The sequence below is a fragment of the Lutra lutra genome, chromosome 7 (assembly GCF_902655055.1).
Source record: "Lutra lutra chromosome 7, mLutLut1.2, whole genome shotgun sequence".
Taxonomy (NCBI): domain Eukaryota; kingdom Metazoa; phylum Chordata; class Mammalia; order Carnivora; family Mustelidae; genus Lutra; species Lutra lutra.
Window position 1 is genome coordinate 113,298,106 of NC_062284.1, and position 26,355 is coordinate 113,324,460.

At 33.2% G+C, this 26,355-nt stretch overlaps 1 protein-coding gene and 1 pseudogene across 5 annotated transcripts in view; both read left to right on the forward strand.

The window, feature by feature from the left end:
- Window positions 1-26,355, forward strand: part of GPHN (gephyrin) — a 653,508-nt gene that overhangs the window by 317,780 nt on the left and 309,373 nt on the right. For 3 of the 5 annotated variants that reach the window (XM_047739308.1, XM_047739310.1, XM_047739305.1), the window contains exon 4: window positions 36-128. In XM_047739308.1, the coding sequence (XP_047595264.1) occupies window positions 36-128 (93 nt within the window). Of the gene's footprint in view, window positions 1-35; window positions 129-13,091; window positions 13,131-26,355 lie in introns of all 5 variants that reach the window. The other 2 variants (XM_047739307.1, XM_047739309.1) reach the window with 1 other exon arrangement.
- LOC125105661 (60S ribosomal protein L35a-like) lies at window positions 3,916-4,375 on the forward strand (annotated as a pseudogene).

Here is a 26,355-nt window from a genome sequence, read left to right on the forward strand (position 1 = left end):
CTTCTGCCTGTGACAGTGTTACCATTTTCTTTCAGGAAACCCTGATAGATTGGTGTGATGAAAAGGAACTTAACTTGATATTAACAACTGGAGGAACAGGGTTTGCACCACGAGATGTCACTCCAGAGGTGAGATAGTATGTGCTTTTCTCATATTCAAGAAGTAGGCTATTCATATTATCATTCATCTTTTTCACTGTGTTTTATATTATTTTTATAATTTTGCAAGGCAGAACAAGAGACTTGCGGTTTTAAGAATGTAAAAACTTTGCTGTAGAAGAATTGTCGTATAAAAAATGTTTCTTGACTTCTTTTCTTTGGATTTATACAAACATGATATAAAATGAAGAAGATTGAACTAGTCCAGAAGATAATTTTGCTTTTGTTTAGTGGTCTGTGATACAAGTTGGACTTCAGGTGTATTGCCAAAGGAGGTGATAGCAGAACTCTAACTCTTAGCATTGCTTCTGGTCTGATGTGCTTTGTTAATGTAATTCAAAATTATCTGATTTCTCTGTTCTTGAGATACCCTTGTCATTGGTCTTAAAGCACAGGAAATTACAATAGAATATATATACCATATTTATAGTACTTTTGAAGAGAAAGGATTCCATAGTTCGTAATTCTAATGTGAATTTAAATGCAGAATTTAATAAGCCAAAATGCAGAATTAATATCTAGGCTTTATGCCACAAGAATCTTACCTTAAACCTTTGCATGAGGAGAAAAGTTAGGGAGAGAATTAAGAGTAGGCAGTGATCAGTGATACGGGGAAAAGAGTCTTTTTTTTTTTTTTTGAAGGAAGCCATAAACCTCAGAATCATATGCAAACTTATCTTACCACTTGTCATATTGTTTTCTTTACCTCCCAAAAAAGTGTTTGCTGGCTGAATTTCAACTTAATATTCAATATGTCCTTCTATTTTCAAACCAATTCATGATTGTATGTACTGTTTGATTAATACAAGACATTTCTGCTCTCCATCTTACCCTGTCATAGTAGTTTTCAAACTTTGGCCTGCCCCACAATCAAACTAAGGGCTTGTTAAAACAGATTGTTGGGCACACCCACAGAGTTTCTGATTCAGTAAATCTGCAGTGGGTCCTAAGCATTTGTATTTCAAACAAGGCCCCAGTTGATGCAGATGTTGTTGGCCGGTAGACCATACTTTCAAACTTTAAAAACCACAGTTCTAGTATATGAAAATGGAAATTTTTTTTTAACAAATTGTAAAATACTTTGTTTTTCTATGTAAAAATTGTGACAGAATTTTTTGGGATATTTTTATGATTAGATTTATAATGTGGTTTGTTTTTAAAGCAATCAGAATAGAGTTGTAGTGTTTTCATGACTTTAAAAAAGAAGTCATTCTTATATAATAAGCTTCTGGGTGTTAAGGGGAAATGGTCCTTTGGCCAGTTTTTACATTTCTTTTAGACTTTGAGACTAACTTAAAAAGTACAATTGGAGGGAAGCCATCTCCTGTAGAGAGAGGTGTGTTTGTGTTTTGTTTGTAAGAAAATTGCTTACATATGTGAAGAATTTTTGGAGTCTGGTCGTTCTGTTAAGTATTTGAAGTAAATGACCTTGGCTTTATATTCCCTGTTTTTTCTGTGATGATTTAATAATATTGTATCATTTCTTTTTATATCAGAAAGTAAGTTACTATGGAATTCATTTATAACCAGATAACATTATTTTAATTGGGGGAGAATAATTCCCACACAGAGTGAAGTATTTTGTATTCTGTGGTGTGTCAAGTTATTATCAAAATGCTAGACTGAAAATATAAACCTTTGAATTTTGGCTCTGCTACTTATTAACAGGGTGACCATAGACTAACTATTGAACTCCTCTGTGCCTCAGTTTCCTATGAATGAGGCAAACAAAAGTACCTATGTACAAGGGTAGCTGTGGGATTCAATGAGAACTATTTCTGGCATGTTAGTAAATGCTATATGCAAGGGTTAACTTAGTAAGGGTTAATTCTTTTTATGTGTTGCTACATAAATACTAAGTGAACAAATTGGTTAGTTGGTTTTGTTTTTTGTTTTTTTGGTTTTTTTGGGCACATAACTACCAAATAGAGAAAAATAGTCTTATCGTAGATTTAAAGTATATCCATGAAATCTTTATGATCTTGTTATTTTAAAATTTTGATGTAGTAAGTTTCATATTTTATCTTTTTTCATCTTGTTGTAAATCAGAGGTCTTAAATTTCTGCCATTCTAATATGTGTTTATCCCATCCACTTTTTTTTAAGTACTGTTAGTTGATAAGAGTCTCTTTCCCTGACCATGTATGTTTCATTATATCAGAAATTAAGAAGCCCTTTATTCTTAAATAAATGAAGTCTCAGTTACCTTAAAACCTTACAGGTGCTCTTAAATTCTTACTTTTTTTTTTTCTAGATCACATAATTTTTTTTTATTAGCACCATGACTATATCTCGTAAAAGTTATATTCTAGGCATGTTTTCAGTCCTAAATCAGTTTATGTCCACTTCTTCTTTTTTTTAATGTATTTATTTATTTTTTAAAATAAACATATAATGTATTTTTATCCCCAGGGGTACAGGTTAAATTCTTACATTTAAAATGCCTATAGCAACTACCTACGTAGAGTTGTATTTGAGTGTTTTCTTTAAATAAGTTTAAAATATACATAAATAGGTCTTTCTTAATCTTTTTTTTTTTTTTTTCAGATTGGGTGACTTACCAATTGTAAATATCTTGATTTTTAATGGGTTTGCTTTATTTCATATTTTATATATAAATACATAGGGTGTGACTATCTACTGCAGAAGTCCATAGAACTGTTAAGCATTTGAAAAATAAACATAAAAGCAATGTAAGTCCAACCAAAAATACTGATTTCATATCTTCACTATACATTTAAATGCTTGTCATTCTTCTAATACCCAAATTATAACACTGGATGCAAGCTAGGAACTCTGAAATGTAATTTGGGTTCTGTGATAATACAGTTAGTTGTCTTTAACTTGTTTGTCTTAGATAATTGTGCCTAAAAAGAGAAGAAACCATTTCTAGACTACATTTAACTATAGATAACTTAGATTTACAAAAATTTTTAAGTATTCAAGTTATAGAAAACACATATTAAATATTAAGGTAAAATAATAAAAAACTTCTCCACTAAGGTACAAATATTTTACAGTCAGTAATTGACAGTGAATAGTCTAATCTACAAATATAAAGGACAATTGTTTGTGGAATGTGTGTGTTGTTAGGAAGAAAATGGGGGAAACAAATAGAATAAATGAAATAAAGCAATCTAAACTTATTGTCAGGGGCGCCTGGGTGGCTCAGTGGGTTAAGCCGCTGCCTTCGGCTCAGGTCGTGATCTCAGGGTCCTGGGATCGAGTCCCACATCGGGCTCTCTGCTCAGCAGGAAGCCTGCTTCCCTCTCTCTCTCTCTCTGCCTGCCTCTCCGTCTACTTGTGATCTCTCTCTGTCAAATAAATAAATAAAATCTAAAAAAAATAATAAAAAAAAATAAACTTATTGTCAGTGGGTATGAACCCTAAAGAGATTGAAAAGTTTAATAAACTTGGGTTTCTTTCCAGGTCTATTAAAAAGGAAAATGGAATAGCAAAATCAGTAAAGTACATCTTTTTTCCTTTTTTTCTTTTTAATAGAAATAAGGCAATCGGAATCTATTTCCCTAAATTATGAAATTGTTTCTGTTTTTGGGCCCTGTGTCATAGAATATGGTTCATCTGATATTTGCATGCTTGCTGGCCTGCTCCCTGCCTCTAAAATGAAATACTAGCAAAACTTATTTTAGAGTTTAACATAAAAATCTTTATTTTTTAAAGAATAGATTTTATTCTTTCTCCACCATCTTGGGGCCTGTGGAGGCTGGCTGGGAACGGGACTCCTAAAATGCCAAATAATGTCTGGAAGATTGTGGTCCAAGGCCATTTTTGCTGACTATAAGCGGGGTCTCCGTAACCAGAGGGAGCACACAGCTCTTCTTAAAATCTAAGGTGTATATGCTCGAGGTGAAACGGAATTCTATCTAGGCAAGAGATGTGCTTATGTGTACAAAGCAAAGAACAACACAGTGATTCCTGATGGCAAACCAAACAAACCAGAGTAATCTGGGGAAAAGTAACTCGTGCTCACGGGAACAGCGGCATGGTTTCTGCCAAATTCCGAAGCAACCTTCCTGCTAAAGCCATTGGGCACAGAATCCATGTGATGCTGTACCCCTCAAGGATTTAAATTTAATGAAAAGTTAATAAATAAAGGTATAGAAAAAAATGGATTTTATTTTCAGGGCTCCTGGCTGGCTTAGTTGGAGTAGCATTTGTTTGACTCTTGATCAGCAGGTCATGAGTTTCAGCCCCTCATTGGGCATAGAGATTACTTAAAATAAATAAATTTTTTTTTTTTAAAGAGTAGATTTTAGTTTCTGTTACCAGACAAAGGTTGAATAATCTCTTGGCATTGGTGAAATGCTAGTAATTGTAAAATTCTATAGAATATAAGAATTCATTGCTATATAAAGTATTACCTCTTTGTATCTCATTATTAGTTAAAAACAATATATGCCCAAAATAGGTATTGTTACATCAAGAATCTTATTATTCTTAAAAAGTAAAATTAGGGACTTATAAGTGAGATGAAGTGAAAACCCTATAGACATAAATTCTAGAAGAGACTAAAAGATCAAGAAGCTTTAAAAAAATGTGTTTTATCATTACAAAGAAATGTTTTATAATATGTTATGGTAAATTTGAAAATATTAAGCTATTTTATATTTATAAGGTAAAAATAACTTTAAGCATTTTTAGATTTTTATACTACATCAGAATAAAGGGTTGGGTACTAATATTTTATCTTGATCAAAAATTAAAGAGTTAAATAGAAGCCCAACATACATCTTAATTCTCATCCATTCATTCATTCATCAAGCTTTTTATTATTAATCCTTGATATGTATCCAATGCCATACTGGGTACTGGAGTTTTAAAATATTAATAAGACATTGTCTCTATTCTCAAGAAACTCTTAATTTGTTTTGGGAGTTGATAAAAGTCCTATAGACCAAATCCAGCTTGTCTTTTTGTTGGTGTTGGTGTTGATGTAGCTTATGAGCTAAGAATGGATTTTGTATTTTTTTAAGTGGCTGAAAAAAATCAAAAGGAGAATAATACTTTGTGGCACATAAAAATTGTTTGAAGTTTAAATTTCAGTCTCCCTAAATGAAGTTTTATTGGAACACAGCTACAGTCATTCATGTATGTAATACCTGAGGCTACAACAGCAGAGTTAAAGAGTTGCAACCAAAACTTTTCCTTTTAAATGAATATTTTTTATATAAAAATCTATATTTTCCTAAAATTTTTGCTATTTCTCCTTTTGATTATTTAATTCTGACCAATTATATCAGGACAGTTTGTTAGAAATTAAGAACAATAGTTTAAAAATTTTTTAAGAGTGAGATTTTACTTAATGCATCATAAATCCATTAGTTTGATGAATTTTGGGAGTTCAAATTTTTATATATAATTTAGAATAAAAGATCTTTTACTTTTGTTATGCTGTATTGTCTATGGAGACATGGCAATACATTTCACTATGGCAGAAAAGTGTTCTGTCTTTGCTCCTTCTAAAATTAAGCATTATAAAAATGAAACTCAACATCATTTCAGATTACTAAAGAAAAAAAAAGTAAAAGTCAATTTTTAAAAAGCCCATAAAAGGGACGCCTGGGTGGCTCAGTTGGTTAAGCAGCTGCCTTCGGCTCAGGTCATGATCCCAGCGTCCTGGGATCGAGTCCCACATCGGGCTCCTTGCTTGGCGGGGAGCCTGCTTCTCCCTCTGCCTCTGTCTGCCATTCTGTCTGCCTGTGCTTGCTCTCTCTCCCATTCTCTCTGACCAAAAAAAAAAAAAAAAAGCCCATAAAAAATGTGAGTTAAAAAAAATGTGAATAAGGATGACATTATCATTCAACAGACCAATGGTCAACAACCTTTTTCTGCAAATGGTCAGATGGTAAATACTTTCTGCTTTGCAGGCTATAAAGTTTTAGTTGCAACTATTTAACTCTGCTGTTGTAGCCACAGAAGTAGGTTCATTATGGAACCGAAGAGGCATCTAACAAAATGACCAATGCTAAAAGGGATACAATACTCAAAATTTGGTACAAAGGATGGATTTCTAGGATTATGAATTCTATGGTACAAAGGATGGATTTCTAGGATTATGAATTCTAGAATTATAAATTCTGTATTCTGTTCATAGTCCGTAATATTTACATTTTTTTGGAACAGATTACTATTTAAACCATTTTATAAATATTTTCCACTTAGGTTATTAGAAATTTTTTCACAAAAACATCAAATCAAAGAAAAATTGTTTATTTTGTGAAATTTGTTTTATAATCAATGTTTTACAATTTATATATTTCATTATTTTAGGTGTGAGTGTACTGTAAGCCAGGGATCATTTTATGCAGTCATTTTTAGCCATTTTTCTTTCAAAATTATAATGCTTCAAAAGTAAGAATACTATATAAGTAAAATGTAGGAGACATCCTTGATCTGAATTACTAACTATACTTAATGATTCTCAATTTGTGACTTGTGAAAATCAGTGAGAACATTTAATAGCTTCACCTAAAAGTTAACATTGGACATTTTGACAATCAGAAAAATTCTATATTATAGCAGAAGCATAGAAAAACATCATATGTAACAATTTCTGTTTTTGAAAGAAAATTTAATCACTAATGTAGGACATTTAAATTATGAAGTTGTTTTCAAGTATATATAATATTCTTCAGGAAACTTTGATTATTTCCCTGGAAAAATATCATATACTAATATTCTAGAACTCTATAAATACTTATTTTACAGTACTAGGAATTTTTTTTTTTTAAGATTTTATTTCACAGATAGAGATCACAAGTAGGCAGAGAGGGAGAGAGAGAGAGAGAGGGAGGAGGAAACAGGCTCCCTGCCCAGCAGAGAGCCTGATATGGGACTCGATCCCAGGACCCTGAGATCATGACCTGAGCTGAAGGCAGAGGCTTAACCCACTGAGCCACCCAGGCAGCCCTAGGAATTTTTTTTTTAACTAATACCTGTTATACATGCTAGAGCTAAATATGACCATATTGAACTAGGATTTTGAGTACCTTAAAACTGTTCTGTATCAGTAAGATAACTCAACAATATGAAATTGATAAAACCAGGATATCAGAAACCCTTGTAATTGAAGTATTTTAAACTAGATTGAATAAAATACATCACTATTCTATGGTCAAATAAGGTTACACTTTATGCCATTTTAGGTTCTTCCTTTAATTTTTATGAAATAGTTCTGGACATAAGAACTATGTTTCTATGTCTTACCTTTGTCTAAACATGGTGAGATGCAATATGATATAGTGGAAACACTAACAATATAGAGTCAGACATGAATTTGAATCTCAGCTCTACCACTAAGTATGAAATTAAGGCAAATTAACCTATTCGAACTTCATATTTCTCATTTGCTAAATTAGCTAATGCCTACCTCTCAGGGTTATTGTTTCTAGTGATTGAGATTATAAGGATAGCCAGTAATAATAAATAACACATATATAGCACTTTACTATGTGTCAGCAGCTGTTTTAAGCATATGTTAATTCATTTAGTCTTCAGAACAACCATATGAGGCAAGTACAATTTTATATCTATTTTAAAGATGGAGAAACTGAGACATGGATCAATTAATTGACTTGCCCAAGGTTATCCTAACTAAGTGAGTGAGTAAGTGACAATAATGCATATAAAGCAATCCGATATAATGCTTGGCACCTTTGTAGATGTTTGGTAAATGTTCATTTTTTTCTTTACCTTTTCCTTCCTCATTTAATTAGTATTACCTATTACCTCTAATTAGATGTGGCAGCCCCAAATAGTTCTGCTATTAACCCTTGTACTTCTGATATCCTTAGTTAGTTACTGACGTACGTTGTGGATAATCTAAAAAATAAAGATGTGAGTCAACATTTCCCTACTACTACTTTCAGGCATGGGGCAAAGGAAAAAGATTAAGAGTTTCTATAGTGTATATGATATGAAGAATGAGGCTTATTAGTGCAGTTACATTAAGTAACTCTTGATATCTTACCTGAACCTATGTATTTTAAGTCTCTAATTCCTCTGTAGTTTAAAGTTCTTGGAATATGGCTTGAATCAGCTGAGATATATGATATTCAGGGTAGCTTTTCCGTAACATTCCACTTTATAGCTGGGGTTTGTAATATCCATTAAAAAACAGCATATGTCTTAGAGTATAGGCACATTTATGAGCTATCAGATTGCTAAAAACATCAATTATAGTTTTTGTTCAGTTTAACAAGTATTTGTCCAGCATCTTGGGCTTCACTGAGTGAGTACTATGAAGTACATGTACTCCTAAAACAGTCACCTGACAAATCAAGACAGTATAAACCCAATATCGGAAATGTGCAGCCAAAAGATTTCTTTAAGAAGAAGGATTAAGAGAAAGCTAAAATTAATTTTAGTTACAATTAATCAGTACTTAAAAAGTAATCAGCAAAAAATTGGGGCAGGTAGTAGTAAAGTTAAAATTGAAGAAGAGAGCTAGGATTCAAATTAGGAGAGAAGAGGAAGGACATTACTACTGGGAATAAGAAAGAAGGGGAAATGTATGATCAGCCTACAGAGAAAGATAAAATTAAGAAAATCTTCCTGGCTAGAGCAGAGGATTCATTTTACATAGAAAGATGGATAAACTAGACCTCTTATTTTAATCTCTTTCTTAGAACATCTAGAGTAGCACCATCTATAGAGATTAAAAAACAAACAAACAAAAAAAACCCCAGCAACTGTCCTAATTCCGAGACTCCTTAGAAGACAGAATTCTTAAGTCTAAGTCTACTATAAACGAGTACACACAGTAAAATCACGCCATCAAGGCTCTTTAAAACCAGATACTTTTTGAGATGTCATTTATTTAAATACACATCACCGTATTCTTCAGTAGGGCTAACTTCATCCTTTTGAAGATTTTTAAAGAATATTTTTTGTTTTGTTTTGTTTTTAAGTCCTGATTTAATCTACAGACCTAATGAATATCCACACCATTATTTGCAGATAAAACTGAAACTGCTGTGAAGCATCAAGTTCCAGTTTTTTGATTTGTTGTTTGGAAACATTTTTCTCATCATAGATTTTGTCAGTCATGTGTCTCAAATTAGCTTAGTGTTTTATATAAAATTACAAACTATGTAAAAAAATAGAGAAATCACAGTATCTCAGAGTTTGAAGAGAATTCAAAGGCCATTATGTTCAAAGTCCTAGCATACCCTTTTCATCATTCCCAACCTTTGTCTGAACATCTCAATTGCTACATCTTCCATCTGGAAGTTTGTTGCTTTTGGAACTCTGTTGTTTGAAAGTCCAGACATATCAAACTGAAACCTGGCACCTTATCATTTCTACCCCATGGTTCTAATTTTTCTGTGCACTGTACCAAAGAATGTAGATTTCTTTTTTACATGATAGTTCTCCTAATATTTGAAGATAAATACTACATTTACCCCTTATGTCCAGTTACTTTTGTATTTTTTTGCATGCATTTTTTTCCCATTAAACACAGAATGTGTTCCCATGATATTCAATCTCTGTTTTACTTATGCATTAAAAAGAAAGTCCCCTTGGTATTATTGTACCAGGGGAAAGGTAAAGATACAAAATTCAATAATTTAGATAAAGTAATTAGGGCAATAAGTGACATTGAATTTAAAACTATTATGTTGAAAGGCTCCTATTACATATAGTAAGAATAAAGTTACATTGTTCCTTCAGGTCAGAATTTTAAAATTTTGAGCATAAGGCAAAACCAAAAATTTCATATATGAAGAACCCATATATAAAATACTGTCTTCATTCCCTTAAGTATGTTTCTTAATTGTATGCCTACTCTGCATCAGAATATGTACTGACCTTTTAGGGGCCCTTAAGATGATCATTATCAGTAAACATACAAATAATTACAAATACACTTACTATGCTAAATTCCACATCTATTTAGAACTCTTACTAGAGAAGTAGTATTGCCCATATAAACTATTTGTGAGGCAGCATAACACAATCTTTAAGAGTACAGATTACTTGGATTTGAATCCTAGATCTTCCTTTTACTAGTGACCTTATACAACTTACTTAACTTGCTGTACCTCAGTTTTATTATGTGTAAAATAGAAAGAGTAAGAGTACTTACCTCATAGGGTAGTTATATTATGTGAATTAACATAAGTAAAACTAAAAAAGTATATACTTGCTACATAAATATTTGCTATTATTACCTACAATATAAATAGAGCTTTAGCTTAAAACTGAGTAGATAATGGTTGAATAAATATAGAAAGAATTTTCTGTAGGGAAAAAAATCCAGTAAAATAGAACTCAAAGTATACAATGGTATAGCTGTGGGAAAGGAGTTGTTCTACAAGGACCAATTGACACAAGAGGACATAAATCGTATTTCTTTATGAAGATTAAAGATAGCATTGTAGTGCTGGGTGTCATTGAGATGACTTAAGTGTTTCCCCCTTACCTTCTCCACCTCTTTCCATAAGTTTGATTGTTGTATATGATATACTTGTATGTCTTAATCCTTAAGGTGAAACTTTATGTAAGAAAGATAAGTCAGGTGATTATGAGGTGATTTTGAATAGGGTTTTGCAAGTTTTTGAAATACTTTTCTATAAAACATGGGCATTTGAACCAATGAGAAAATAACTGTTAGTTTTGAATATTGTATAAATATAATAGTCTTATTATAATGTGTCTCTTGCTTGTGGTGATTCAACAGACATAGTTGTTTAGGAGACCACATTATAATGAGGTAAGTTTAGTATAACCCCATTGATGAAGTTCAAAAGAGATTCACATCATGCAAGTTTCCCACTCCTGTTAAACAGGATATGTTAAATAGGGTATTGGTTTGCTATGAACTCTGTTGGTGGGCCTTATTCACTTTCTCATTCCCTTCCTTTTGCCATTTTTAAGACTTACCTTTACCTATGCTATATCCTATCATTAAGATGAGGCTGCTTTTATAGGGTCAATAGATTAATGAATATCACCACCAGTATAAGATAACATTTAGAGGAATGAGAAGGCTACTTTTATAGATACTAAAAGCAAATCCTAGTATAAATGCGTCTTCCCTCCCTAGGTGTCTTGGGCAGAAGCAGCAATGGTATTAACAATAATACTCTAGATTAGCATTACTCAAACTTTAGTTATTACTCTTTGCCTTCTAAGTATAAAATATCTTTGGACAGGAGTCAGCAAACTTATTCTTTACAGGTCCAGGCAATAAATACTTCAGGCTTTGTGGGTTCTGTACTCTCTATCATAAGCATTCAACTCTGCCAGCCCTGTGGCACGAAAGCCACCATAAGATGATATAAATAAATGAGACTCACTGTGCCCCAATAAAAATGTATATATGGATACTGAAATTGGATTTCATATAATTTCCACATGTCATGCTATCGTATTTTGGTTTTTCCCAATCATTACAAATTTAAAGATCACTCTTAGATTGAAGGCGATGCAAAAAACAGGCAGAGGGCAGGAATTGTTCCCTTGGCTATGATTTGCCAAACCCTATTTTAGAATATTCCTACCTTATAGTGTACTAGTATCTCCTCTGTTAATCAAAGGCTCATAACATGGGCTTTTAGAAGAATGCTCTGAGAATTTAAGACAGAGAAAGGTGATGCACCACAAGATATTAACACTTAATAGATTCAAATATATCTTGAGTGCCTGCTGTATATATGCCAGGCATTGTTCAAGATGCTGTGGATATAGCAATAAACAAAGAAGTCAAAAGTCCCTGCCTTTATGAAATTTACATTCTAGTGGATGACAAAAATATAAGTAAAAAAGTAAAATGTATAGTATTAGAGATGGTGATAAGTACTGTGGATAAAAATAAACCAGGGAGAGTGAATAGATAGTGTAGGCAGAAAGCAGAGTTGTAATTTTTAAAAGACCATTAAGGAAGGCTTTATTGATAAGATGACATTTGAGCAAAGACATAAAGGAGATGGAACGAGCCATGGATCATGTAAAACCTATATGCCACCCTTAGTATAATGGAGAGTTTTGAACAGAGGCACTACATGATTTGACTTATATCTTAATAGGGAAACACTTTAGGAAGCTATTGAAATAATCAGTTGAAAAATAATAGTGACTTAGACCAATGATAGAGGTGAAGGTAGTGAGAAATATACTATTTATATATTTTGAAGATAGAGGTAAGAGGTGAAATAAGAGAAAGAGAGAAGTCAAGAATAAGACCCAGGATTTTGACTTTGTGCAATTGGAAAGATGGAGTTGTCATTTACTGGAGAAGACTGTGGGAAGGGGAGGTTTGACAAGAAACATCAGTTTTAATTTGGTCATAGAAATGAACTGCTTTTAGATATCCAAATGGAGATGTTAAATTGGCAATTAAACACATGCATTTGGAGTTCAGAAGAGAAGTCTAGGCTGGAGATACTTTTTTAAAAGTCATCAGCATCTTCATGGAATTAAAATCCATGACAATTGATGAGATCACCAAGGTTTACTAGTATTACTACTTATTTATTGGTATTACTGCCCTTGCTTTTTTTCCTCATCCACTTTCAAAGAGGTAGGTAGTTTCTAGTAACTTATCCCCTGTGCTCACTCACAAATAGCAGGGATCCCACTGAATCAGAAACCTGACCTACACAGGAAGTACTATTAGTTGGCCATCCTCAAATTTTGCCATGGTATAAACATGGGAGTGAGTTTTCCCAAGTACCTCCTTGCTGGAAACGTTTGCACTGGAGGTAAGTGTGAAAGGGGAGGTTGTGGGAAATGACGGGATGAGGGCTTCCTAAACCTTTCCCAAACCTCAAAAATTGCTTGATTCTGAGGAATGGGGAAGGTTCAGGCTGGTTCTTATTTCCCTGAACCAGTTCATACAGCCCTAAATTTGACCTGCTTTCCTCAAACTGGGAGTCAGAAATCCCTTTTCTCTTCTGTTTTTCTGCTGCAGAAATTCCCAACATTCCCATTTTGTGGGCTCCAGAAAGGGGTAAGCGAAGACTTCAATCCCAGCCAATCATTTCCAGATTAATAATTTTTAGTGTTTTGGTTTTTTTTTTTTATCATCATAAAGAATGCTTGGACCCATTTTTCCCATCCATTTAATTTCCTTGTGGATTGTTATGTATCTATGTTCTAGGATCATTCTGTATCCCTGGGCAATAGAGTTCAGATTCATCCGCTATTTCCATTTGTGTGCTATTCTCTTGTGGATTCTCATATGCAGTTTATTGATGACTGTTTCCTAGATGGAAGAAACCCAATTCAGGAGACTGCTTTATTCTCGATTTCATCTTTTCCTGAATGGTGTTTTTGTTCCCCTGCTAACAGCTCTTTCCTACCCTATACAACTGCTTCTGATGATCTGTCATTGCTTCTCTGTTGTTCTGTCTTACTGCTATGACTGCCTTTGATTTTTACCTCTACTTTTTGCCCCACTTTACGCATCTGCTGAATGATTTGCATTCTTCACTTACTGGTACTTTGTCTATCAGCAAATAGCCTGATACTGCCATATCCATCTGCTACTTTAGCTTTAGACTACAGCACTGTTTATCTGCTCTCCTACCATTCTGTATCATGGCCTTCCAAGTGCTATGCCATCTGCCTGCTTGATCTTGCCCTGTCCAATCTATGCCTATAATATTTTAAGTAGGTTCATATTGTTTAGCACTTCTGCTACCTGTCTCCACTTGTCTTATGCCACTAAGTTGGACTGCTAACTAAGTTTGCTTGACTACTGTCTCCTTTACCAATATTTGCTGCACATGGCTGCTCCATTAATTAACCTGAGACATTGCATTCGTCTCCTCTGTACTCAACCTTGCAACTTGCTGATCAGCTCATATTGCCTCCTTTATACTTTTCTGCATCTGGTAAATCACTGGCGTTATTCCTCTGTTGTCTTATAACCCTGATCAGATTTTATTTCCAAGGAAAGTGTTGCCTACATATTGTCCAAACATATCTTAGAAATAGGAAAATGCTTCACTTTTTTAACAGTCCAGTACAGTTTACTCCTAAACTGACTTTTCAAACTATCACCCATCCTTTCTCCTTTTTTATACAACTCCACATTCTTCCCTTTATTTAGCAATAGATTTTTTTTCAAATAATGTATCATCTTTGCTTCAGTTGACCTTTCACATCATATATTATGTACTTTATTTTCTTGTATACAGGATCTTTCAGTGATTTTCCATATATTAAATTTATTTCCTGATTTATTTTCCATGTTCCAGGGCTTCATGAGGATGAGTTATTCCTATTAATTTTATCATTTCTAATAACACTGGAAGTATCATCTCCAAAAATAATTTAAAATTTAAAGTATCATCTCCAAAAATAATAAATTTAGTTATAGTTCTTTGTGGTTAGATTAAAGTAGCTTTCCACCCTGCTCCATTTTTCCTTTGAGAATATCATTTCTCAGCTGCCCCATAATTTATGTAATATCAGTTCTTTAGATATCCTTTTGATGTATTTATCTTTCCCTCCTTTTAGACTATATTTTCTTGTGTGTAGGTAAACTTTAAATTGACATTTTCCCATTATTTGCTAAGTACTTGACATCTAAAAAGAACTTGAAATACAAAATTATTTGCTTGAAGCTTGATGTCTTACTTACTTATATTTAAATGAGAAACAAGATCACTCCACAAGAAGTGGAGAAGGATTTTGCAAACAATTTCAAGAGTCTAAGGAGATTGAAAGTGGTGTGTGTGTGTGTGTGTGTGTGTGTGTGTGTATAGATTTGAGGTGTTCCTTGTGTGTAGTTTTGAAGTATACTTTGTGTGTATGTATCCACAACATCATTGTGCATGAAGTGTGGAAAAATCTGAGTATCCATATTAAATTTTATTTTACTTTTATGAAAAATGAAATGGGAAAAGAAAGGGAAAAAGCTAAAAAGAGAGTGATAAATTTAAGGAATACAGAAAAAGAGTATGGACATTTTTTTTTCCTTTTCCTTTAACAATAAAGGTAAAATTAGTATAAAAAAAAAGCTGGTGTAGGAAAGTCAAGAAAATAATTTCAGTAGCTTTTAATTTTTTATTGTGGCAAAATACACATGACATAAAATTTACTGTTTTAACTCTTTTAGGTGTACAATTCAGTGGCATTGGTACATACAACCATTACCACTATCTGTTTCCAGAACTTTTTCATCGTGCAAAACAGAAACTCTGTACCCATTAAACAGTAATTCCCCAAACCTCTTGCCCCACCTCCCAGGCAACCTCTGTTTTAGTAGCTGTCTCAGAATTTGCATATTCTAGGAGTTGCCCCATATAAGTAGAATCATATAATTTTTGTCCTTGTGTGTTTAACTAATTCACTTAACATAGTATTTTCAAGTTTCATCCATATAGAAGCATGTATCAGAATTCCCATCCTTTTAAAGACTAATATTCCATTTATGTATATAGTACAATTCATTTATCCATTTCTCTGTTGATAGACAACACTTAAGTTGTTTCCACTTTTTGGCTATTATGAATAATACTGCCATCAGCATTGATGTGCAAGGCTCTGTTTTTCCTTCCGTTCTTTGGGTATTTACCTCGAAGTAAACTCCATAGCTTTTAATATTCTTGTCTAAGAGGACACTAAAGACCTCAGGGGAACTATGTAAGTAATATGAAAGATGGTTAAGTCCAAGCTAGTGTATTAGGAACAGAAGAAATTATAAACTTTTAGGAAGACACAGAGGACCAAGTGAGATTTGGAAGAACTTACATTTTAAGAATGAAAGGGAGAATGAAACTGGACAGATAACTGATATTTGCGGAACAGCAAAATGATTCTGAAGGACATTGAGTTAAAAAAATAAACCAACTTAAAGACAGATGATGGCCTGTTTTTGAGATGGAATAATGCTCTTTTAAAGAAGTAAGCATTTGAAAGGCAAGTTTTAAATGAAGATAATGGGATTGACATGAGGCAGCTAGGTTATATTTAGAGGAACCAACAATAGGAAGAGGAATTAATTTTAAATTCACTGGTGCTCAATTCTGGATACCCAGTTTTCTACCTATAGAGATTTTGCTAGAAAGATTCCTTTGACCAACCCCCCACCCCGAGATTCTGATTCAATAGGATGGAGATATGGTTTAGGTAATGTGTGTATGCATGTGTGTGTGTTTAATCCACTGGTAAAATACAATGTGAATTAAATTGAACTCTTTATCATAGTGTCCTAGACCTTGTAAGAGTTATGAAAGTTGGAAAGAACTGATCCTTGTCTTCAAGGAGTTTAAAACTGAAGTAGTTAAATATGCAATAAAAATGATTTAGGAAAGAAGACTTTCAATCCATTATGTGATAATGTTTTCACATGTTAACAATTTTTTGGTGATTATACATACTTTGTCTAGCTTTTTTCAGCCATGGTTTCTCATCTAAGCTATTAAAAGCAATTGATTTGAGGAACTTTCAATTCTCCCAAGAGTGATACATAAACTACTACTCTTTCATATGCATAGGAGAGAAGTTAATCCATTACTTCCAATAATTCTCTCAGAACCTATTTTAAAAAGACTTATCTGTGCTATGTAATCTATTAGGAGTATGTAACACAAAGATAAGTCTGTGTTCTCAAGGAACTTACATTCCGAAAGAGGGAAGAAGACATTTAACAACAACAACAAAAAAGTGTTTCTAATATTTCAAAATTTTGTTATTTTCTTCTAGTTCTTCAGAGAAAATGTTCAAAGCAGAGTAATTTTGTATAAGGAAATCCTTTCACTTCTTCTAAGCTTCAGTAATTCAGGAATAAGAATGTCTTCTATAATTAATGCCTCATTACAACTGAAGGATTCTGGTAATAGTCTAATGCCAGTAAAAATCTCTAATTTTAAACCTGGAGCATTCAGTAACAATTGATGATTTCATTGGTAGTTGTTAATAAACAGCATTATCCGAACCCAATGTTATTAATTTTATAGTGGAAGAGTCGAGAATGGCAAGAGAAAAATTGATAACTAATGTTCAGGAGGTTGTTCTTGAATGTTACTGCAAACACAATAGGGTATTCTTCTCTTGGGTGTGTAACTATATACCAATATTGAAAATGTTTGGGAATTTAATTCATTCTCACTGCCAACTAAAACTTACTGGAATTCCTGGTATCAGAAGTTTCAGTCATATTCATTGGTTTTTATTATGAAGTCAATTAATTAGTCATTTGAATTAGGAATTTATTTGTCCTCCCTATATTGATGGGTGCCATCAAACTTGAGAGCAGTAGGCTTCATTCACATTGCTCACTAATTCACAGTGATTGCTTTAAAGGAATCTCTTTAAAGTGCTATACTTAAGTTTTACTAACCTATTTTTTCCTCCCATCTCCTGATGTCCTACTAAAATTATTTATTTTATCAGCATAGCTGAAGGAAGATCAAAGTTCTCATGTCAGGAGAGAAGCACCAAAATAGAGATTATATCCAGATTTAACTTGTTTACTTAAGAAAGTGAATAACTAAAAGATATTGTTTCACTTGTATTTATTCTGGAAAACATTTTTATGCAAACTAAAGATTACACAGAAATTTTAAGGTAAGGTGTAAGATCTGGGATAAAGAAAAATATAAATAACATTTTATTAAACTCATTTTTATTAGTAATAAATATACTTTTCCTTTTCTTGTGATCCTGTATTTATTTGAAGGAAAGCTAAACTGAAAATAGTTATATAATGTGGGGTTTTTTTTGTGAAAGTTAACTTGAAAAGGCAGTTTCCCTATCACACCCTTATTAGGACTCAAATCTTTTTTACATTTAATAACAAGAAAATCCCCTAAATTTCCTTGATATCAGGAAATTCTTTGTAGGCAACTACACCTAACAAACAAGTTGTCATTCATTCCTGAAAACAGTGGGACGTATTCAGGATCTTGCAGAGGAAGATATAGCTTCCTTACATAAACATTTTAGGGAGGTAGTTTTACTCCTGTGATTTTGAATATAGATAGTGACAACAGCAGACACTAATAGTCTCTACATCCCCTAATGTCTTTCTCTTCTCTTTGCTATCCCACCTTCAAATATTTCAATGTTGCTAGCAAAAATTAATGTATTACACCTTTGGCACAGAGGTCCAGTGGAGTGAGAAAGATCATTGAAAGAAGTTCATTGCCTCATCTATGGCAACTATTTGATACAAAGATCCTTTATGTATATTTAATAATATTTAATTTCATGAATATCAAAATTAGTACTTGAATAGTTCACTAGTTAGATATTTGAAAGTTTACAAAATACAAGCCATCCCAAACATGTTGTGTTTATCTCTGAACACATTTTAGATTTCTTAGAATATTTCATCTTTATGAAGAAATAGAGATTATGTTCTATTCATGTCAGCAGTATAAAAACATCTTAGATGTTCAGGAATCAATATTTCTTTGGTTTGTCCCTAGCTATACTATAGTAGTAGATATGTATTTACTTTGCAGTTAAAGGTAATAATCCCAATGTAGATATCTTAAACAAATATTCTGAAAGAAAAAAATCTCTCAGAAGTTAAATTTATATTTTCTCATTCTTAACTCAATGCCTTCTGGCCAAAATTAAGATTGATCTTGTGAAGAGGTAAAGATAAAAAGCCTTTTTAGATATCTTTTCATTATGCTTAGTTACTAAAAATTAAAACTTAAGGGGCCCCTGGTTGCTCAGTCGGTTAGTGTCTGCCTTCATCTCAGGTCATGATCCCAGGGTCTCTCGCCCCACATCAGGCTCTTTGCTCAGTGGGAAGCCTGCTTCTCCCTCTCTCTGCCTACAACTCCCCTTGCTTGCTCTATTTCTCTGTGTCAAATAAATAAATAAAATCTTTGAAATATAAATAAAAGTAAAAAAACTTAAGACCATCTGCAGAGAGCTCCTATTTTATTAACGAGAAAATTTGTCTTCAAATTTCCATAACTCCCAGTTAGTGTTAGAATATTAGGAACACAGTATAACATAGTATTTTGCATGTGGTAAGTATTCAATAAGAGCATTAAATGGTGACCTTTTTATTGTGACACAATATTTAAAGTATTAAAGATGAGCTTAAAGATAAGAAAAGTATATGGTCAGGGCGCCTGGGTGGCTCAGTGGGTTAAAGCCTCTGCCTTTGGCTCAGGTCGTGATCCCAGGACTGGGATCAAGCCCCACATCGGGCTCTCTGCTCAGCAGGGAGCCTGCTTCCTCTCTCTCTCTCTGCCTGCCTCTCAGCCTACTTGTGATCTCTGTCTGTCAAATAAATAAAATCTTTAAAAAAAAAAAAAAAGAAAAAAGTATATGGTCATTTATGAAAAAGAAAAGGTGAATATTTTTAAATATTTATCTTGGCTTTTATTAATAACATTAAAAGAAACAACACCTGTTTTTTTCTGAATATAGATTTCTGATTATCCTGTTTTTTCCAAAAAAAGAATTTGGAAACATAGGAAGCAAAATGAAGTAAATAAAAATCATGAGTAATCTTGGCACCTAATTATTGCCTAGGACAAAGTGATTAGTCTTCACACTGGGTACCCATCATAGATACAGGTTTATATCTTGGGTTTCTTAATAACATCATCCCAACTGTGTTACCATATCTACTAAAATTTACAGTTACTGTGTGCCAAACATTGTGATAAGCACTTTATATACTTTATATAATATCTTATTTAATCATAAAAAAGCTACATGAGTACCACTTAATAAAATTAGTTTTAGAAAGATTAAATCATGAAATAACCTGGATCACAAAGCTAGTAGAAGGTAACAGAATTTGAATTTCAACTAGGTAGGTGGTCTTGACTGCACAACCCTTTCTTTTTAACCACTCTCCTTTTTATATAAATTAAGCTTTTTTCCATTAATAACTTTTCTACCAAAAAGGGGAGGATTGTCAATCACTACAGAGTGTAAACAAGTTATGATTAATTTAAGTTCCCTGTCTTAACCATTTAGGCTCTTTCTTATTTCCTATCATAGACTTCTTTTTATATAAATTGTCAAAAACATATCTGATTATCACGTTAGAAATATTTCCTTAAAATAGAATAACTGATTAAAAATTAAGTCTCATAATACATACTGCCAAAATTGCCCTCTTGAATATGTGTACATATTTATATATTCATACTCTCAGTTTATGGAACTGAACATTCATTATCATCTTTAATCTTAACAATTTGATAGATAAAAATTATATGGCTTCATTGGCCTATTGTAGATTAATAGTGAGATTAAACACTTGTGTTTGTCTAGTTTTTTTTTTTTTTTCTTTTATAAATTGCCCATTTTCTTTGTTTTCTTTTGGTTCCATAGCCTATTCTTAAAAACCGATTCTAGTTACAATGAGAAGTCTAAGAAAGTGCTTGTCAGGAAATAATTTTTACAGAATGAGATTTATATCTTAAGTATATCATTTTGACACAAATATAAACCGGTTTATTTTCTCTTTTCTCAAACTCCATTCACATAATAATACTCAATTATTTCCTTACTTATCCTCTTACAGCAGAGGTCAAGCCCCAAAACAAAGGCATGCAGTTAAGAAAGTATAAACATACTATTTTCTAACAAGCTAGTTATGCCCTTTGTGAAGTTTTCTTGTTTTCCATAGCTGATGCACAATAGTTTATTTTCTAACTACTCTTTTTTTTTTTAATTTTTATTTATTTGACAGATCACAAATAGGCAGAGAGGCAGGCAGAGAGAGAGAGGAGGAGGAGGCCGGCTCCCTGCTAAACAGAGAGCCCGATGTGAGGCTCGATCCCAGGACCCTGAGATCATGACCTGAGCTGAAGGCAGAGGCTTTAACCACTGAGCCACCCAGGCGCCCCCTAACTACTCTTTTTTTATGGAATGTTCATGTTAAATACTTTATGTATAGAAAATTATGGAACCTTAATATTCTAGAATTAATTGTCCATTCATAGCTATAAATCTTGCAAAAATTTATGATTAGGACTTTGAAAATACATAGCTACTGTAGTAGTTACTTTAAAAAAAATACTCCTTCTATTTATACAATTTTTTTTCCTTGGCAAACTCATTTTTCTTAATGGGAATTCCAAAAGAAATAATATTCTAGTGTGCAATTAATGTGAATTACCATTTGAATACCTAGGTGCTTAAGGCATTTCATACACTTTTTCAGGTAGGTAGAGCATGATTCCCCTCCATTGTTCAAAACAGCTTTTTTTTTTTTTTTTTTTTTTTTTTTTAGTTGCTGCTAACATGCAAATCACTTCATGCCCCAAGTTTTTTAGTAAGTGAATTGTTTAACACCTGGCTTGAATTTTTCCACAGAAACTTTTATTTATATAAGTGAGTCTCAACCTGGGGATTTTTTTGGACCCTGAGAAACATTTGGCAATGCCTAGTGACATTTTGGTTGTCAGAACTAAAGGGATGCTACTGACATTAGATGAATAGAGGCCAGGGATGCTGGTAAACATCCTGCAATGCACTAAACATTGCTTACAACAGAGAATTTTCTGACCCAACATGTAATAGTGCAGAAATTGAGAAATCCTCATTTACATAGTATTATTGAGTACTTACTTACTGCCAGGCACAGTGTTTGGGGCTGGGGACACATGGATAGAAAGTTATGATCATAGCACTCAGGGAAGTTACATTATGGTTAGGAAATGGAAAGAATTTGGTAAGTAAACTATAACATGATCATCAGTATAGTAATGGTGCGTATGTGATATATTTAGACCAGAATAAAGTCCACCTGGGGAGTTAGGGAAATTTTCAAAGAAGTGATATTGGAACTGTTATTATTGTTGTTGTTCTTCTTCTTATTGTTTACCTTTTACTCTAAGTTTACAAAAAGCACACAAATAGCGTAGTTAAAACTTAATGGATTTTCAAAAATGAACATACATGTGTGACCAGCATGCAGATAAAGAAAACAGATTATCAGCATCCCAGATTTTGCCCCTCTGTGTCCCTTTCAGTAATAGCCCATCCCTCAAAAGTATTACAGTTTTGACTTTTAGCATCATTGATTACTTTTGTTTTTAGTAAACTTTATACAAATGAAATCTTACACTGTGTAATCTGTTGTGTCTGGATTCTTTTGCTCAACATTATGTTTCTAAAATTAATTTGTTGCATGTAGTTCTTTGTTCATTATCACTGCACACAATAATCCATTGTATGAATATGCCAATATGTATTAAAGAAACAATTGCTGAAATCCTAAGTCTGCCGATAGATCAGTTTGGCTGCAGAACGGGTTTTGAAGGGAAACTGGCAAGAGAGAGCCTGGAGGTAGGTAAGGCCAAATGATGGACACTCCATGTCATATAAAAGGCGTTTGGGTTTTTTCTAGTAAAAAATAAAGACTTTTTTTGAAAGATGTTAAATAGCAACGAATGTAATGAGTCCATTTTGGCAGCAAAAGAGAGGATGGGTTGAATGGGAATAAACTTGGCAATTAACTTTAATCAGGAGGCTATTGAAATATTCAAACAAAAGATGCTGAGTACCTATTGGCAGACAAAGGCAGAAAGAAACATGACTTTCTGAGGCTAAAATTAAATGCACTTTTTGACTAACTGGGTATGAAATTTGCAGGGTATAGTTTTCTGAGCCAATCTTCAAAAGCCTGTGTGTGTTACTGAAATACAAAATGTGTACAGTAAAGAAAAATAGTAGAATTCAGTGTTAGCAATTAAAACTAAATTCAAAATAATATCCAAATTTATAGTGTTTGAAATTGTAGAAAAACATATATCATTAGTTGAAAGTTAATAAATTGATGAAAATCTTCATGGAGAGTCTGTAAGAATATTGGCTACAGTGTAGGACAAGTCTAGACTAATGATATTGGCTTTTTATTTGTTTTAATTTTAATTTGAAATTTGTGACTTTTTTGTTTCATATATTCACTTTATCTTTCACCAAATTAGTCATGAGTAAAGTGGTTTTTTTTTTTAACTCATTTACTCATTTAGTCATGAGTAAAGTGGTTTTTGGCTCAAGAAATAAAATGAAACAAGAAGTGTGTGTGTTGGTGTATACACCGAAAAGCAGGAGTTGAGAGAGGGAAGGAAGAAAGGAGTTAAAATATTGTATCCATATGAATGAGAAAGAAACTGTCTGAGGTAGAGTTAACAGAGTTCCCAATCGTTATTGCTAGGTCAGAAGATGACTGCATTTTACTTTTATTTATGCATGTATCCCTAGAGAGAATAAAGGCAGTGAGTCAGAAAGTTCCCCATAGTCACCAAGCAACAGCATCACTTCGGAGATGTACTTATTGCTGAGACAGTGGTTAAGAGAGTTGGCTCTTTGTGACCCAGAAAATGAGTGCAATTAGCTTTTGATAACAGAGCACTCAGTGTTTTTGAAGATGAACATCTCTAACATGATTTTTTTTAAGTTATAAACCCTCTATAGATATGATTATTCACCTAGAAAGCCCAAAAGAGTCCATTGAAAAAGTATTAGAATCAAGAAGAGTTCAACATGGTGGCTAAATAAAGAATAATTTACCTTATAAAAATCTATATACTAATATTACTTCAGTTAGAAACAACCATTAGAAAAAGTAACAGTAGGGAGCACTCCTGGATGGCTCAGTTGCTTAAGGATGTGACTCTTGATTTCAGCTCCAGTCATGATCTCAGGATGATGAGATCGGGTCCAGCGTCAGGCTCTAGGCTGTGTGTGGAGCCTGCTTAAAATTCTCTCTCCCTCTCCTTCTGTCCCTCTCCCCCTCAAACACCAGCTCATGTGCTCTCTCTCTAAAAAAAGTAACACGAAAAGATCTTATTTGTGGGGCACCTAAGTGGCTCAGTCATTAACCGTCTGCCTTCGGCTCAGGTCGTGATTCCTGAGTTGTGGGATCAAGCCCCATTGTGAGGCTCCCTGCTCAGCGGGGAGCCTGCTTCTCCCTCTGCCTCTGCCCCTCCCCCTGCTTGTGCACAGGCGCTCTCTCTGTCTCTGTCAAAATAAATAAATAAAATCTTTTTTTTTTATCTCATTTGCAGTAGCAGAAAAAAGTAAATTTTATAATACCCAAGAATAAACTAAAGGAATTTGCCAGACCTGAATAAAGAAAACTTTATTAAAAGACATAAAATATAGCTTGAATGATTAGGAAATTATGCTGTATTCTTAAATGCAAATATTTTTGTGAAACTTTCAATTTACCTTAACTTGATTGATGAATGTGATAAAATTCCCAGTGGATTTTTGGGGGAATATATCCAGTTGACTTCTAAACATAATTTTAAAAGAACAAATTATGAAAACATTTAGTGATTTCTTTAAGTAAAACAATGAGAGGGCCTTAATCAGATGTAAAAGCATAATATAAAGCACAGTAATTAAAATACTTAGTCTGTTATAGGAAAATAAAGTCAGAGATAAATGACACCAAATGATATTTCATTAACATAACTATGTATAAAATTGGAATTTAGCATATTATAAATGTGACATTTTAAGAAATTGAAGGAAAGAAGGGTCACTCAATAAGAGAAGTTGAGAAAATTGGCTATCCATTTTGGTGGAAATTGATCATGCAACTTAAAATTAAACTACGAATGATTATATATTTAAACATTAAAAACTATGTTTATGATTTTAAAATTAAGTTATTTTAATGATCTTTAGGTAAGAGAAACCTTTCTAAATGAGACATAAAACAAAGAAAACATAAAAATATTGATAGTCCTATCGTTAAGTATTGGAAACCTCTTACTGGAAATGCCAATTAAGCAAAAATTGTTACAAATGTTAAATGTTAAAAGGTAATATTTGCAAGAGATTCAACTGCCAAAGTTTTAATATTTTTAATTTGTAGAAATTTCTTAATAATTCAACAGGAGGGGCGCCTGGGTGGCTCAGTGGGTTAGGCCGCTGCCTTCGGCTCAGGTCATGATCTCAGGGTCCTGGGATCGAGTCCCGCATCGGGCTCTCTGCTCGGCAGGGAGCCTGCTTCCCTCTCTCTCTCTCTCTGCCTGCCTCTCTGCCTACTTGTGATCTCTGTCTGTCAAAGAAATAAATAAAATCTTAAAAAAAAAAAAAAAAAAATTCAACAGGAAGAACATGGACACCATAGAATAGTAGGCAAAAGATATAATCAGGCAGTTTGCGGTGGGAAAGAACCAAATTGCTTTTAACTATGTGCTCATTATAATTGGTAAGAAACGTACAATTCAAAAATATTGTATTGCTTTGTACATATCAGTTAAATAGCTATTTAAAACAGAGATTGCCTGGTAGTGACAGGTTTGGGTGAAAAGACCATTGTTCAGAGTATAAACTGGTACCATTTTTCTGTAGGGCAATCTGCAATTTATTGAAAATTTCAGTGTAATGTTATAAAAGACATTAATTTTATAGGGAGTAAAACAGTTTACAAAGAGGGTACAGCCTGGAATAATTATTGTTTTAGTACTTTGAAAAACCTTCCCACTGTAGAAAAACTTGATCCACTTTAAAAGCAAATAACCTGTGAGGCATGCCATTGTAAAAGGACATGTAAAAGGGCATATACACTGTCTTTAGATTTACTTTCCCCCCTAAAATACCATGAGTTGGAGGTCAAAGTAATAGGGAACAGGAGCCAGAACTGTAGGAAACCAGGGCTTTGGACACAGAGGAGACACCCTGATGGCTGTAGCTGCACTGTTGGTGAGACATTTAAGCTTGGACAAACAGCAATATGTGAAATTCAGCCTGGGATTCTCTAAGTCTGTGAGACCACTGTGGGAGGCTGAAGTGGAACCAGTCAGTGCTTAAAGGTACCCTCTTGTTAAAAGTAGAAGCAGAAATAAATTTTCACCAAAGGAAATTATTTTCCCTAGTTTAAGTAAGTTCTACCCCAACAGATTAAGATCAAGTAATAATATTAGCAAAACCATTAATCAATAGGGAGTCTGAAAAATGACAACTACTAGGGCTGTCAAATGCAAAATATAGCACAGCCCAGAATTTGGTGACCATTATCATTCATTTTTCATACCAGGGAACTTTTGTTTAGGACTAATGCTAAACCAGACAAGATGCAGGCACAAGAGAAGTTTATCAAATTGTGCCTGACAAGCCAGGATGTATGCTTAAGCTACTTGTGGTGAAGTCTTCCAAACAACAAAGACATACAAAGGTGAAAACATTGCAAGAGACCATTATTTTTGAATGAGCAATTTGGGAGAAAATAGGACTCCTAGAAATGAGAAAATATAAACTAAAATTTTTAAATCTGTGAA